Consider the following 12,763-nt stretch of genomic DNA (forward strand, 5'->3'; position numbering starts at 1 on the left):
CAGATTGGGAAAAATAATGCCAGATCCCCAAAATGTGGCCCTAAACAGCGCCACCAACGGTTGTATGTCTAATAAACGTTTGTAAAACCCCAACTGACACAAAATAGGGCCTAAAATTGTATCCCCATGTCGTACAAAATTTATATTTTTAGTTTTGTGAGTATACTAATAATTCTAAATATCTGGGGTGCGAAAATGGTAATTGCAAATGACACCAACACCAACCCCCACCCCCACCCTAAAAAAAAAAAAAACCTGTTACAGCCACGGAAATTTATAATTTTTGAGCTGAAATATGAGAGCTGCTCGATGGCCGGGATCTTTGCACTTAATTTAAAAAATAAAAGGATCTTATAGCCACCATAATTAGAAAATGTAAATTATAATTTAAAATAGGAAATAAAAAAAAATATTTTGAGTGTCTCTAGGACCTCAGCCCCACCATGGTTGATAAGAAAATTTGGAAAAATACAGCTACTCGATGGCCGGAAATGGCACTTAATTTAAAATATGAAATAAAAATATATTTATTAGTGTCTCCATGATCTTAGCCCACCATAGTTCGAAAATGGCAATTATAATCTAAAATAAGAAATCAAAATATATATTAATTGTGTCTCCAGGACCTCATGGTTGGGGCTGAGGTAAGAAAATTTGAAAAAATAGAGCTGCTCAATGGCCGGAAATGGCACTTAATTTCAAATATAAAATAAATAAAATTTATTAGTACCTCCAGGATCTTAGCCCATGATAGTTTTGAAAGTGCCAATTATAATTTAAAATAGGAAATAAAAATATATATTAAGTGTTTCCAGGACCTCAGCCCCACCATGGTTGGGGCTGAGGTAAAACAAATTGGAATAATAGAGCTGCTAGATGGCCGGAAATTGCACTTAATTTTAAATAAAAATGTATAAGAGTCCCTAGGACCTCGCCCCATCATGGTCCCTGAGAGGTGAAGAACATTTGGAAATATAGGGTTGCTACGACGATGCAAATGGAACATAATTTGAAATATGGAAAACAAATTCTCTAGAAGAAATTCTTTTTAAAATTACAGCTTCTAGTTACCGGAAATTGCCATTTTAAGGGTTGGGGTAGGGGTGTGGTTGGCTGCTTATTTATGAACTGAAAAAACAAAACCCCTTTCATAATGTGTTTTCGTTCAATTGTCTCTATATCTGGGGATCCAATAACCTGCATGGTCTCTGAAATAGAGCAACATAATTGGCCAATAGGTAGCCTCTTCGGATTTGTTGTGCTGCCTATATCGCACACACGGTAGTTTTCGAGCAGCCTTCCTATCCGAAGAGTCGATTAAGTCCGAAACGAAAGGATGGAAGAACTATTGTACGGAAAACCCGAACAGATCTGTTTTGTACGATATATGATATTGTGTAAGGTGATATGTATTAACAAAATATTTTATTTTTGTTCTGTGGTATATTATTTTTTTGGTTGTTCAAAAAACACAAAATTATGCCAGATTATGCTAAAAACGGCTAAATAATGCCGCGGCATTATGCCAGATGCCGTGGGCCTCCAAATAATGCCAAAAAGCATAATAATGCCAGAAATGGCAACTATGACAAGAAATCACGATAGCTTGTTGTACCGGAAGTTTCATCAACACGCAGTGCATGCTAGGATAAAAGGTCAAATCGTTTGCTTGAATTGGCTGGGTTGTCAACAATGATTGTCACCTCGCTGTCCGATGTATTCGCGCGGTTTTTCCCATTTTCATTATTGTATTCGTTGACGTTTGCATTGTTGTTTATTTTGTTCTTGGTTCATTTAAATTAATAAAAGTTATTTTAAGGGTTTCATTGTTTCATCTATACACTATGGAAGAAGATGCCATTTTTGCACTGTTATTTTTTATTCTGTTTGGAGTAGGAAACGATAGAGGCCTACTACTACGAGGTGGCCCCACCCGGCTAGGCGTAAGACGTGGTAGGAGGATGATTGCTGGCCTAAATGATGACATTGTGGTAGCACATCAACAACTGATGTATATGGCTTTAACACATTGACTGCCAAGGCATTTTCCGTAATTTCTGTCCCAGTGCCAAGTCCCGTTTACATATTAAATTACAGTTTGAAAGTGTAACATCTGGTCACAGACTATCATGATGTCATTCAAAATACGATGGCGGGAAAAACCGTTGAGACGTATAAATACGTCACTGGCAATGGTCCAACAATTTTATTGACTTTGCCAGGAACGTAAATATACGTCGGGGATTTTCCGCGCTAAAATCGGTCAAACCTATCATCGAGAGATAAAAACAGTAAACCACACTGAATCATTTCATCCTTTATTATTTTTATTTACTATTAGCGCAATTTATGACATGTTTGAGATGATTATATTGAGTGTGAGGGCGCCATCGTATCAACCATATTCAATGCATGAGGGAATAAACACAAACAAACATATGACATTTATTTTTAGATTATCGTTTACGTACATCATTCATAAACTGCCATGCGATAATTCCTGTTCCAATCACCACTGCCAGCGATTCTACATACAATACAAAAGTGCTACGATTTTGACGTAGTATTACGTCTTGGCAAGTAGCGACACGCAATTTTTGACGTATAAATACGCCGTGGCAGTGAACGTGTTAATAAAATTTCGTTTGATAATAGAGGAGTATGTCGAAGCACCAAGATTTTGCCGATTGGGGCACGTCTTTAGAAGTGACTGTAGGTGGCATATTGATGTTAATAATCAATGGAGAGAACATTTCAGAATGACAAAACCAACTTTTAATTACCTATGTGACCGCCTAGATCTAATAATTCGTAGAAAACCAAATAAGTTTGGGCGTAATATGTCTACAAAAAATGTGTGACGATTACCATATATAGACTTGCAACATGTTGTGATTTACGAACAATTGCAAATTTGTTTGGTGTAGCAAGGTGTAGTGCATGTGTGGCCAACAGATCAGCGCCTAACAGAAACCATCAACGATAACACTATTTAAAAATTATTCTTACCTTTAAAATTAATAGGTTAACAAAGAAAAACTGAAACTTCAATTTGTTATTAGATTGCTTTTCTTTTTTCTTCAGATTTACAGACCTCTATGTTGGTTGGCCCGGTAAAGTTCATGATGCTCGTATTCTACGTATTCTGGATTGTACGAAAAAGGAGTAGACGGCCAACTGTTTCCGAGGGTTAGTACAGTACTTAATAATAATTAATAATATTGAATGATTGACTATACAATATGTGTTTTTTACTAATAATGTAGAGCAGTTGAATGTGATTTAAGGTAGATCAGACAATTTGCATTTGATTTAAATAAGTCTATGCTTTTCTTCATTATAGAGAACAGTAGTCATAAATGAAGTATGTGCCGATATTGATTCTTGGTGACCCTGCATATCCTCTGATGAAATTGTTAATGAAAGGTTTGCCTGTGACCGAAAATATAACAAGGGAACAGACAGTTTTAATTACAGACTATCAAAAGCTAGGATGGTAGTTGAAAGGGCGTTTGGCATGTAGAAGGGGAGATGGAGAATATTAATGACAGTGCGCTTAAAAATGTGGGATGCATGGTGATGGCTTGCTGCATTTTACACAATTTGTGTATCGACGAGGGAGAAATTTATAACCCAGAATGGGAGATTCCCGAGGACCTTCCACAACCTGAACCACATGAAGAAGTCAATCCACAAGGCGGAGTTTCAGCAGATGACATAAGAGCGGCATTGGTACAAATGTTTGCATAATAGTCTATCTAGTTTATTGATTTTATGTTTGTATATAAATACAGTAGTACACTATAACAGGTTCAAGTTAGTTTTGAACATGCATCCAATATTCAACACAATAACAAATACTGTAAATATGTAAATTAAAGGTGATTTAGTAAAAACTATGTTTGCATAACAATCTATCTAGTTTATTGATTTTCTGTTTGTATATAAATACAGTAGTACACAATAACAGGTTCAAGTCAGTTTTGAACATGCATCCAATATTCAACACAATTAAATATACTGTACGGTAAATTAAATGTGATTTAGCTGAAAACTATATACAGCTCTGGAATGAATTTTGCATAGAAATAATGTTGTATGTGAAACTAAAAGTAAATGTGAAAAAATCAATATAACATAAATACATGCACAAAACAAAACAACAATCCACAGCATAATAATGAAAGTAAATAGCAGTGTATGATGATTACAACCAAGGCTTATGGATGGAGGCATTGGGGAATGTGCCCTGCTGATGTTCTTGAGGTGAGGGTGGATGTGTACAGTAGCTGTCGATGTGAAGAGAGGGTACGTCGTCAACCAGAGTAACCAAGTCTTGCAGTCTTGTTGGCTGAAACCTGAATGGCCAGCTTTAGGATGTTGTGCAGGATGCAGAGGCTGTGCTGGCTGCTGTCTTCCAGCAAACATTTGGTCAAACATTGATAGCATTTGCATCTGCCTTTCATGTGCTCTCTCCTCATCTCGCCGCTTTTCCTTATCCTCTTCTTTTTGTTTTCTGTCTTCATATGTGAACATGTTCTGTTGTAGTTGCAACTGGTTGGCGTGATTGATCTCTCCAAATTCTTTACTGATTTTCGTCAACGAATTGGAGAACCCTGCCACTACTTCTTCTGTTTTTGCTTTCTTTCTACCTATAAAAAAACACATTTTTAGATATATTTTCATATCTTCATGATTCCCGCCACTTTGTGGTTGTTTTTATATTTATATGTTTTTTGTCAGTAAAGAACAAGAACTAATTTAATCTCAACAATCCAACATTTTTTTTATATAATAGCAATCGTGCACTCTTTTTATTGCTTCACATAAAACTTGAAACCATATTTTAACAAAAATAATACTGTACATACTTTTCACAACAGTTTGCGACTGCCTCTTTGCCTCAGTTGTGTTGGGCATCTTTCTCTTTTTATTACCACCTGAAGCACCAGCAGTACCTTAAAAAAAAACAATTGATTTACCCAATCCTTTAATTTTTCATATAAGCTTTGCATGTTAAGTTGAAGAAATGCAACTAATTATCAATAGTATAATCATTCATAACATTATAACATATATAAATGTTTTACTCTTACCTTCTAAAAATTCCTCCGTGGCCACGTTAAGTTGTAGTTTATTTTGCTCATCCTGTAGAAAGTCTAATAGGCTGTCATTTTCTTCAATGTCTTCAAAATCTAAATTTAGAGCATTAAAGGATTAGTATATATTTGACCTGTGTTTTTTAATAATACAAAAACAATTATCATTTGAATGATCGCTGAATATCCCAAGAGCTTGCATATGATTCTGAATATGATCTCCCTGCTGTTATTCATTCCTAATTTCGTAGGTCCGTATAAAATGAATAGATTGACAGTTAAAATTGGCATCCCTAAAATTAATTTATGAACTACTTTTTAAGTATCTAATCTATTTTTGACAGACTATTAAATATTACTAATATTAAATATATATGTTTTTGTTAGGACACCTCTTTTTGAAAACTCTAGCTTATATAATATAAAATATAACATGACTGAATAAATGCATACCTGCTGCTGATGCTTCACTGCCAGCTGTTATGTCAGGTCGATGAAAGTCAGTTCGTCCATCGTGTAGCGGATTTCTTTAGGCTTACTGACTGACTGGCCTATCTCCAAAAATATCATCCATTTCTGGGAAAAAAACCCAGTCGGTAGGTGGATTCCCAGACTTGTTGTTTTCGTCTTTAGCCGATGTGTATTGGCGCCGTAGGTTTTTGCATTTGTTAATCACCTGCTTTGACGTAAATTTAAAACCCATTTCTGTAAGTTTTTCTGTTATCTCCGCATACACCGAACTATTTCGACGGGTACTGTCAAAGCCGCTTTTAGTCTAGGACCTGGGTCAGATTTGTATACATTTATCTCAACTGTTATAGGATAATTTGACCCCAACGAACAAAATGGAATGTGTACCAAATTCGCTATCCGGGACGAACATTCCCAAAATCGGGTTCGGTCTAACACAACTTTTAGCGAAAAAATGACCGGAAATGCTTTCACTGACCTTTGACCCAAAAATGACAAAAAAACACATTTTCGGGTTAAATTATTCTTTAAAATGCCAATGGACAAACTGTATGGTATCAAATGAAATATGCACATTTTTAACAAAATTAGCATCATAATTACAGATTTTTAATACAAGTTGGGTAGCAATGGATAGAATATTTTATGGGCTTTCATTTGATACCAAAATCATAAAACTAGTCATATAATTATATAATTCATAATTATATGAAGTTTATATATGAATGAAGCAACTACTTTTTAATTACAAAATAAATAGGTCCACTGGTCACGTCTAACTGGTAGCCCTAGCCTAGTATTTACTATTAGTGGATCCCGTATTAGTAGGCATCTAGGCTAGTTCGCCGTGGCGCAGGCTATGAAATGATCCATCGCTGTTGATAACTATAGAGTCGCCGATTACCTCGCTCTGGGCATGCGAACTAGCGTGGGAATAACGCTGGGCAGTTGAGTTCCGGTGCCGGAATCCTAACCACGGCGTAGTTTTTAATATGTTTTGATTTCGATTTTACTGTAGTATTTAGTTTAGTTGTATTGTAGTTTAAAATGTTTTAATTCCGATTGTATTGTAGTATTTAGGATTTTCTAATTTTGAATACGATTGTACTAAAATTTAATGTGTTTAAATCCAGATAGGCCTAGGCATAACATAGGCTAGTATAGTATAGTAGTATTTAATTAATATGTTTTAATTTTGATTATACTGTAGGGTTTAGTTTTTATATATAGTAAGTAAGTAACCTATACTTATATAGGCCTAGTTAATATAGTAATTTAGTTGGCCTAGCCATACATACATAGCCTAGGCCTAGCTATATAATATAGGCCTATCCTACTAGCTAGGCGGCCCTGTCACGCCAAATGAGGTACCACTGCCAAATGAGGTACCGCACTTAATTTGGTGTCTAAGGTGCCAAATTTGGTACTATTGCAAAATGAAGTTCTGTTGTAATTTTGTAAAATACAGTTTATATAAAACAAACATATTTAAGCCAGTATTAAACTACAATATGTATTCTGTGTTGTTACGCCTGTTATTAGATTCAAGATATTTCATTAAATTAAATATAAAGCAGAAAATAGTTATCCTTTTTTGATTTTCGTCGAATAGATCAAAGCGGAAGTGCTTCGGTCATGGTCCGCAAATTATATGATACGCCTTGTGTGCCAAAATGTTTTTACTGCTTTTAGATGAATCACCGCGTGTATAGTTAAAACCAATAGATTGTGCTGCAGTGCAGATTGTCTGTACAGTAATGTGGGCTGTCTGCTTGGGGGTCTGTCTATCAAGGTACCACATTTCGACGAAGCCAATTTAATATTTTCATTTTGTTTTAATATCTGTAGAATGCATCGTCATTTATTCTGAAGCTAATACTGTAGGCCTATATACCGTAATCAGGCGGTATTATTAAGGCTAGCTCACGTACAGCAGAATTCACGTAGAATTATGTGGTGTTGTTGCTTGATTGTAAATTGCCCAGATTCTTCATTAGAAAAGAACTGATCAATTTGAATTGAATTAAGGTTAATTCTAGAACTGATATTAAGGAGTCTTTAGAACAGATATTAAGATGTCCTCTATAAACGGAGTCCTCGCAAACTCATATAAGAGGTCCTCTTGTAAAATCAGGTTCCCGTTGAATTTATTTTAGATAAGTAACTAAATTATCATGGATTTCGTACCCACCATTCCATCGATAGCTTTTTTTTCTCTTTTGTGGCGCAAACACCACTTTTATCCACATTCATATATTATCTCATGTCATTACATAAAATCATATTATTTAACACCTTTGTTAATTCCCAATGTCGTTACAATTCATCAGTAACATTTTTACATTTATGAATTCCGTATTGTCTCCTATTTTCATTAATGTTCTTCGTTTTAAAATATTTTACACATAAAGAATTTGTGAGATTTTCAATTATTTGTTTTAATTTTACAACCCGGATTATACAATGTATTTATTACAAGATAAACGAATTAAATCAGATCAGCAGCACCTGTAACTCGTATCACAGTGAATTCCTTTTCTGATAAACGAGCAAATTAGAATTTATATTAACATAATAGTATTTCTTAAAGCTACAGGTACCCATTTTTCTATACTTGTTTCTTTATTGTTATATCTTTCACATTCAATGTTAAGCATATTGCTTTCCTTTTGAAAGAATTCCATAAAGATTTACCCACTGGCTTATTTAATGCTGATTTATTCTATAAATAGTGAAGGCTGCAAATGTGTAAATATAGGCCTAATCTACTATTTCATCGATATAACTAATTAAATTACTGTATGTCAATAAATAAAAAATATTAACTTACAGAGCATCCCACTCTCATCACCCCACAAAGTATAAAAGTGTATGCATGTTCCATATTATGTACGACGTATGAATTGATGGAACGAACAATCGAGATGAAAATAACGCATGCAATCTCCATTGCAAAATTAGGTTCCATTTAAGTATAAATTCTAATATTCCCGACCTCAAAATAATTAGTGTTATAACTACGGTAACTGTATTAGCTTCCTAGAATTTCGTCCACCCCTCCGAACATGTTTTCAACATCGTATGAACAAACAAGGTGACCGACTTCATTGCAAAATTAGGTTCCATTGCATTATTGCGAATTTAAGGTTGTTTCTGACTTCGAAGTAATACTTACTTAGAATTTCGCTCACCACCCCATTCTTATCCAAACTTGTTTCCCACATCGTAATATGAACAAACGAGATGACGACTTTATTGCAAAATTACGTTCAATTATTTGCGAATTCACGTTGTGTTCCCAACCTTAAAATAACTGTATCATGTACAGTATTTAGCTTGATTAGAATTTCGCTCACCACATTCCCATCCAAACTGTTTCTCACATCAATATGAACAAATGAGATGACAACTTCATTGCACAATTATGATCCATTATTGCGAATTTATGTTCAAATGTAAAAGTACCAGCTGAATAAAATATCTAACATATTGCAAAATTAGTCTCTATTATTGGGAATGTTTCCGACATCAAATATTGTTAAAACTTGATGAAAATGCTGAACTAATTAGGTACCATTATTTATTTGTGATATGCATGTTCAACTGTTACATTCTATTACGGTACGTGACATGAAAAGATTGATAACAAGAGAGAACAAGGCAATATCTCATCTTTATTGCAAAATTTGGTTCCATTATCTAAATGTTTCCGACCTTTAGGCCTACCATCCCTTATTTATTTATTATAGGTCACACACACATGTGTAACAAATGAGATGATGAAATTATAACGAATATCCAACTAACAATTTGCGACTTAGGTTCGCCATAGTATTGCGAATTTATGTTTTAATGTTTCAGACATCAAAGGAAATATAGTGTTATACTGTAGGTATAATAAGTGACAAAAATGTGATCATGTAACTAATATTTCTAAAGAACTTATAAATAAAAAACATAGGCCTAAATAACATTGGTCATATACATTAAAAAAACGGAATTGATTAAATAGTATAAGCAATGTTAAACAAAAAAATATATATAATAATCAGTAGAATAACAGGATACATTCATATTCAACGAATAATCATTTTAATTTGAAAACATAAACATAGAAATTCATAAAACCGAACAAAATAATAACGGGAATAATGTATCGACGAAAGGAACGTCAAATCAAAATATTACTAGAAAATAATGCAGCAATAGCGTCCCATAACTCAAACACTAAACGCTTTAGCGCCAAAGGCAAATTGTCCCAGACCATGTCCGCATATTAACATGCAGACGTGACTTCAGACACTTTCCTTTGGCGCTAAAACGAGTAGTCTTCTTTTCCAGCTGCTTAGAAAGGGGTCGGTAGGCTTCCCATCATGCATTTCGAGTTTTCTAGATTTTTCGATGAACAGTGCCTAACGTTTTACACTAAAATAGTAAATTTTCGTCGTATGTTTCAGTTACAATGGTTTAATTTCATACAATGAGTAAAGGTTATTAGGTTAGAAATGGTCCGGTTAATAATTTTCAGTTTGTGTTTATTTGGAAATAAGTAATATCAATATTTATAACACGATTAGCTCGCCAGAAACCTGCTGCCAAATTAAGTGACCTAGCCTTGTGCGATACAGGCCACGCGAACCTCATTTGGCAATGTCACTTCATTTGGCGTTACAGGCCCTATAGGCCTAGCTAGCTAGTAGAGTAGGCACACAGGGATACAGACAGGCAGCACAAACCTGATATGAATTCGGCTCCGTTGAAAGCATTTTATTGTTACGAGATAGGCGTTGTAAAATCTTATGACACTTTTTCAGACAAAAACCTCGTCCATGCATGACAAAATTTATCTCAAAACGTAGTAAGTAATAAATACTGGTACTGAGTAGGTGGGAAGAGTTATTGTTGCTTCGGTTCACTGCCTTTTTGTTTTATTTTCGCGTTCCCCCGGCCCACATGTGTCATCAAAGAGATGTAATAAGCCGAAGGCTAGAGGGCGTACTCCAGACTGAAAAATGATTCCAAAATGCGTTTAAATGTGTTTATACGCTTAACATGCGCTGCGCGTTGCGTATCGTTCTCAGGCAGTTAGGCTCAAAACAGCTCAGGCGTGCAGTGCGTACTGCGTAGGGCATCTGATTGGTCGATTGCAGCCGCCATCTTGTTGGTTCCCTCTCCATGGAGAATCACTTTTTGAACTGCAATAACATTGTAGTTTGCCTTCCGGCAATTATCATTGGTTTACATACGACATGTTGCAGCATCCGACGTTGAGGGGGGCACTGTAAATTTTAAAAAAACACATGTTTCCAACAAAAATTTGGTCTTGCTGCGTAAAGAAGAGGTGTGTTATAAATGGCTTCATATCCTAAAAAACAACGCATGTCTGCAGATTCGTGTCTTGAAACGTTTATAAGCTGGTGTGAAACAAATGGATTCAATCTGAATCGCAAAGTTAGTGTGAAAGCAGCAGCAAGGTCGGAAGATGAAGTTACTCCATGGTCTGAGAATGTAGTGGCTGAATTGGGAATGATGGCTATTGCAGACTTAGACAAGGGTGAAGAATTGTTCAGGATACCAAGAAAGTTACTTATTCATCCAAAAACATCACATATATCGGAAACAATTGAAATAAATAAAGATAAGCTAAAAGGTGAAAGCGGTTGGGTACCCTTGTTAATTACACTGATGTTTGAATATACTTTTTCAGAATCTTCTTGGCGATCATATTTAGACCTCTGTGTTGATCACCATGTGTATAACTTGCCCATGTTTTGGTCGTTTGAACAACTTGGACAATTAAAAGGCACAGGTATCAATGAGGAAGTTAATCGTGATCTTGAAAATATTGCAACCGAGTTCGATACAATTGTTCTTCCATTTCTTAAAGAACATTCAACAATGTTCAATACGGATGTACATACATTTGAACTGTACAAGAAAATGGTGGCATTTGTTATGTCATATAGCTTCACAGAACCACCAAATGATGTTGATAGACCACCAACACCCCCAATGATGGTACCAATGGCTGACATATTAAACCATGTATCAAAACACAATGCTTGCTTAGAATTTGATCAAGACTGTCTTAGAATGGTAACAACTTGTAAAATCAATGCAGGAGAGGAAGTGTATAACACATATGGGGAGCTTTCCAATTCACAGCTTCTCCACATGTATGGCTTTGCAGAAAAACCATCCGATAATGTCTTTGATGTTGTTGAGTTCACATCCGACGACTTGTTTGATCAAGCTAAATTGATGAAAGAAGTTAAAATAGAGCTATTAGATGAAAAGATGTTGCTTCTTGGGAAAGAGGAAACATTTGTTGTGGGAAATGAAGGCATATTAACAGAAGATGAAATTAACTTGAACCTTAAAGTTCTCTTTATGCCAGCAGAGGAATTTAAGAATTATAAAAGAAACAATGGTTGGATGTCTGATGATGATGAGGATATCAATTTTGATTTTGACCACTTAAAGGAACTACCAAACTTATGGAAAATCCTTTTAGCTTCTGTAGCTAAAGAGTGTTTAGCAAGATACCATAATATCCAAAATGAAGATGCTGAATTTCAAAACAATAAAATCTGTTTTGTTTATGTTGGTTATGTGAAAGAAGGACAGATTAAATTGTTGCAAAGTTTGCTAAGTTCTCTCAATATAGGAATATAATTTGTTCTGTGTAAGATTGTTCTAGATAAGTGTACTGTATATCAATTATAAAAAAAAACCAATCGTAGAATTGTAAGGTATATTTGTATTTAATCTAGAATGAAACAAAAATGATCATGTTACTGGAGATGTCTGAAAGGGAGCTTAAATCTTGATGATCATGTGAATGGCAAAATTACCACATTGCACTTCCGTTGCTTCCTGGTGGAAACCAAGATTTAGGTTCCTTATAAATGCAATGTTTTAGCATCCATATCATGTTCAAAGAAAAAAATTTAATGTTGATGTGTAAAATAAATGGAATATCAAAATGTTATTGCCAAATGTTCAATTTTGTCTAAACTTCAATTATTAATATGGAGCTTTCAAGACCAAGAACCGACGACCTAGGTAAATCCAATTGATGTTTCTTTGAGGAACCTCTATGGAACGCCTTCTTCGGCTCTTTCACCAATTTATACGGCACTTTTACCATTACGTTCGGCACTTTTACCATTTTATATGGCTCTTTCATCGTT

General features: G+C 34.9%; 2 protein-coding genes and 1 long non-coding RNA gene across 3 annotated transcripts in view; 1 reads left to right on the forward strand and 2 right to left on the reverse strand.

Moving 5' to 3' along the window:
- LOC140046632 (folylpolyglutamate synthase, mitochondrial-like) overlaps positions 1–10,438 on the reverse strand; it is a 38,011-nt gene extending 27,573 nt beyond the window's left edge. The window contains exon 1 of the mRNA XM_072091326.1: positions 10,307–10,438. Coding sequence (XP_071947427.1) covers positions 10,307–10,405 — 99 coding nt within the window. The 5' untranslated portion in view covers positions 10,406–10,438. The remainder of the gene's footprint in view (positions 1–10,306) is intronic.
- LOC140047982 (uncharacterized) lies at positions 4,606–5,113 on the reverse strand. The gene is made up of 3 exons (XR_011845010.1): positions 5,097–5,113; positions 4,872–4,958; positions 4,606–4,652 (listed from the first exon to the last, which is right to left on the reverse strand). It is a non-coding gene; the product is annotated as an uncharacterized lncRNA (long non-coding RNA).
- Positions 10,439–10,843: 405 nt separating the features above from the next.
- LOC140048006 (N-lysine methyltransferase setd6-like) lies at positions 10,844–12,561 on the forward strand. The gene has a single exon (XM_072093019.1). The coding sequence runs from the start codon at positions 10,923–10,925 to the stop codon at positions 12,243–12,245; it is 1,323 nt and encodes a 440-aa protein (XP_071949120.1). The 5' UTR covers positions 10,844–10,922; the 3' UTR covers positions 12,246–12,561.
- The last annotated feature ends 202 nt before the right edge of the window (positions 12,562–12,763 follow it).

The sequence above is a fragment of the Antedon mediterranea genome, chromosome 4, assembly GCF_964355755.1.
Source record: "Antedon mediterranea chromosome 4, ecAntMedi1.1, whole genome shotgun sequence".
Taxonomy (NCBI): Eukaryota; Metazoa; Echinodermata; class Crinoidea; order Comatulida; family Antedonidae; genus Antedon; species Antedon mediterranea.

Bases quoted from the DNA above. Each gene is read 5' to 3' on its own strand.
- LOC140048006 (XM_072093019.1), top strand. From the start codon at position 10,923: ATGGCTTCATATCCTAAAAAACAACGCATGTCTGCAGATTCGTGTCTT.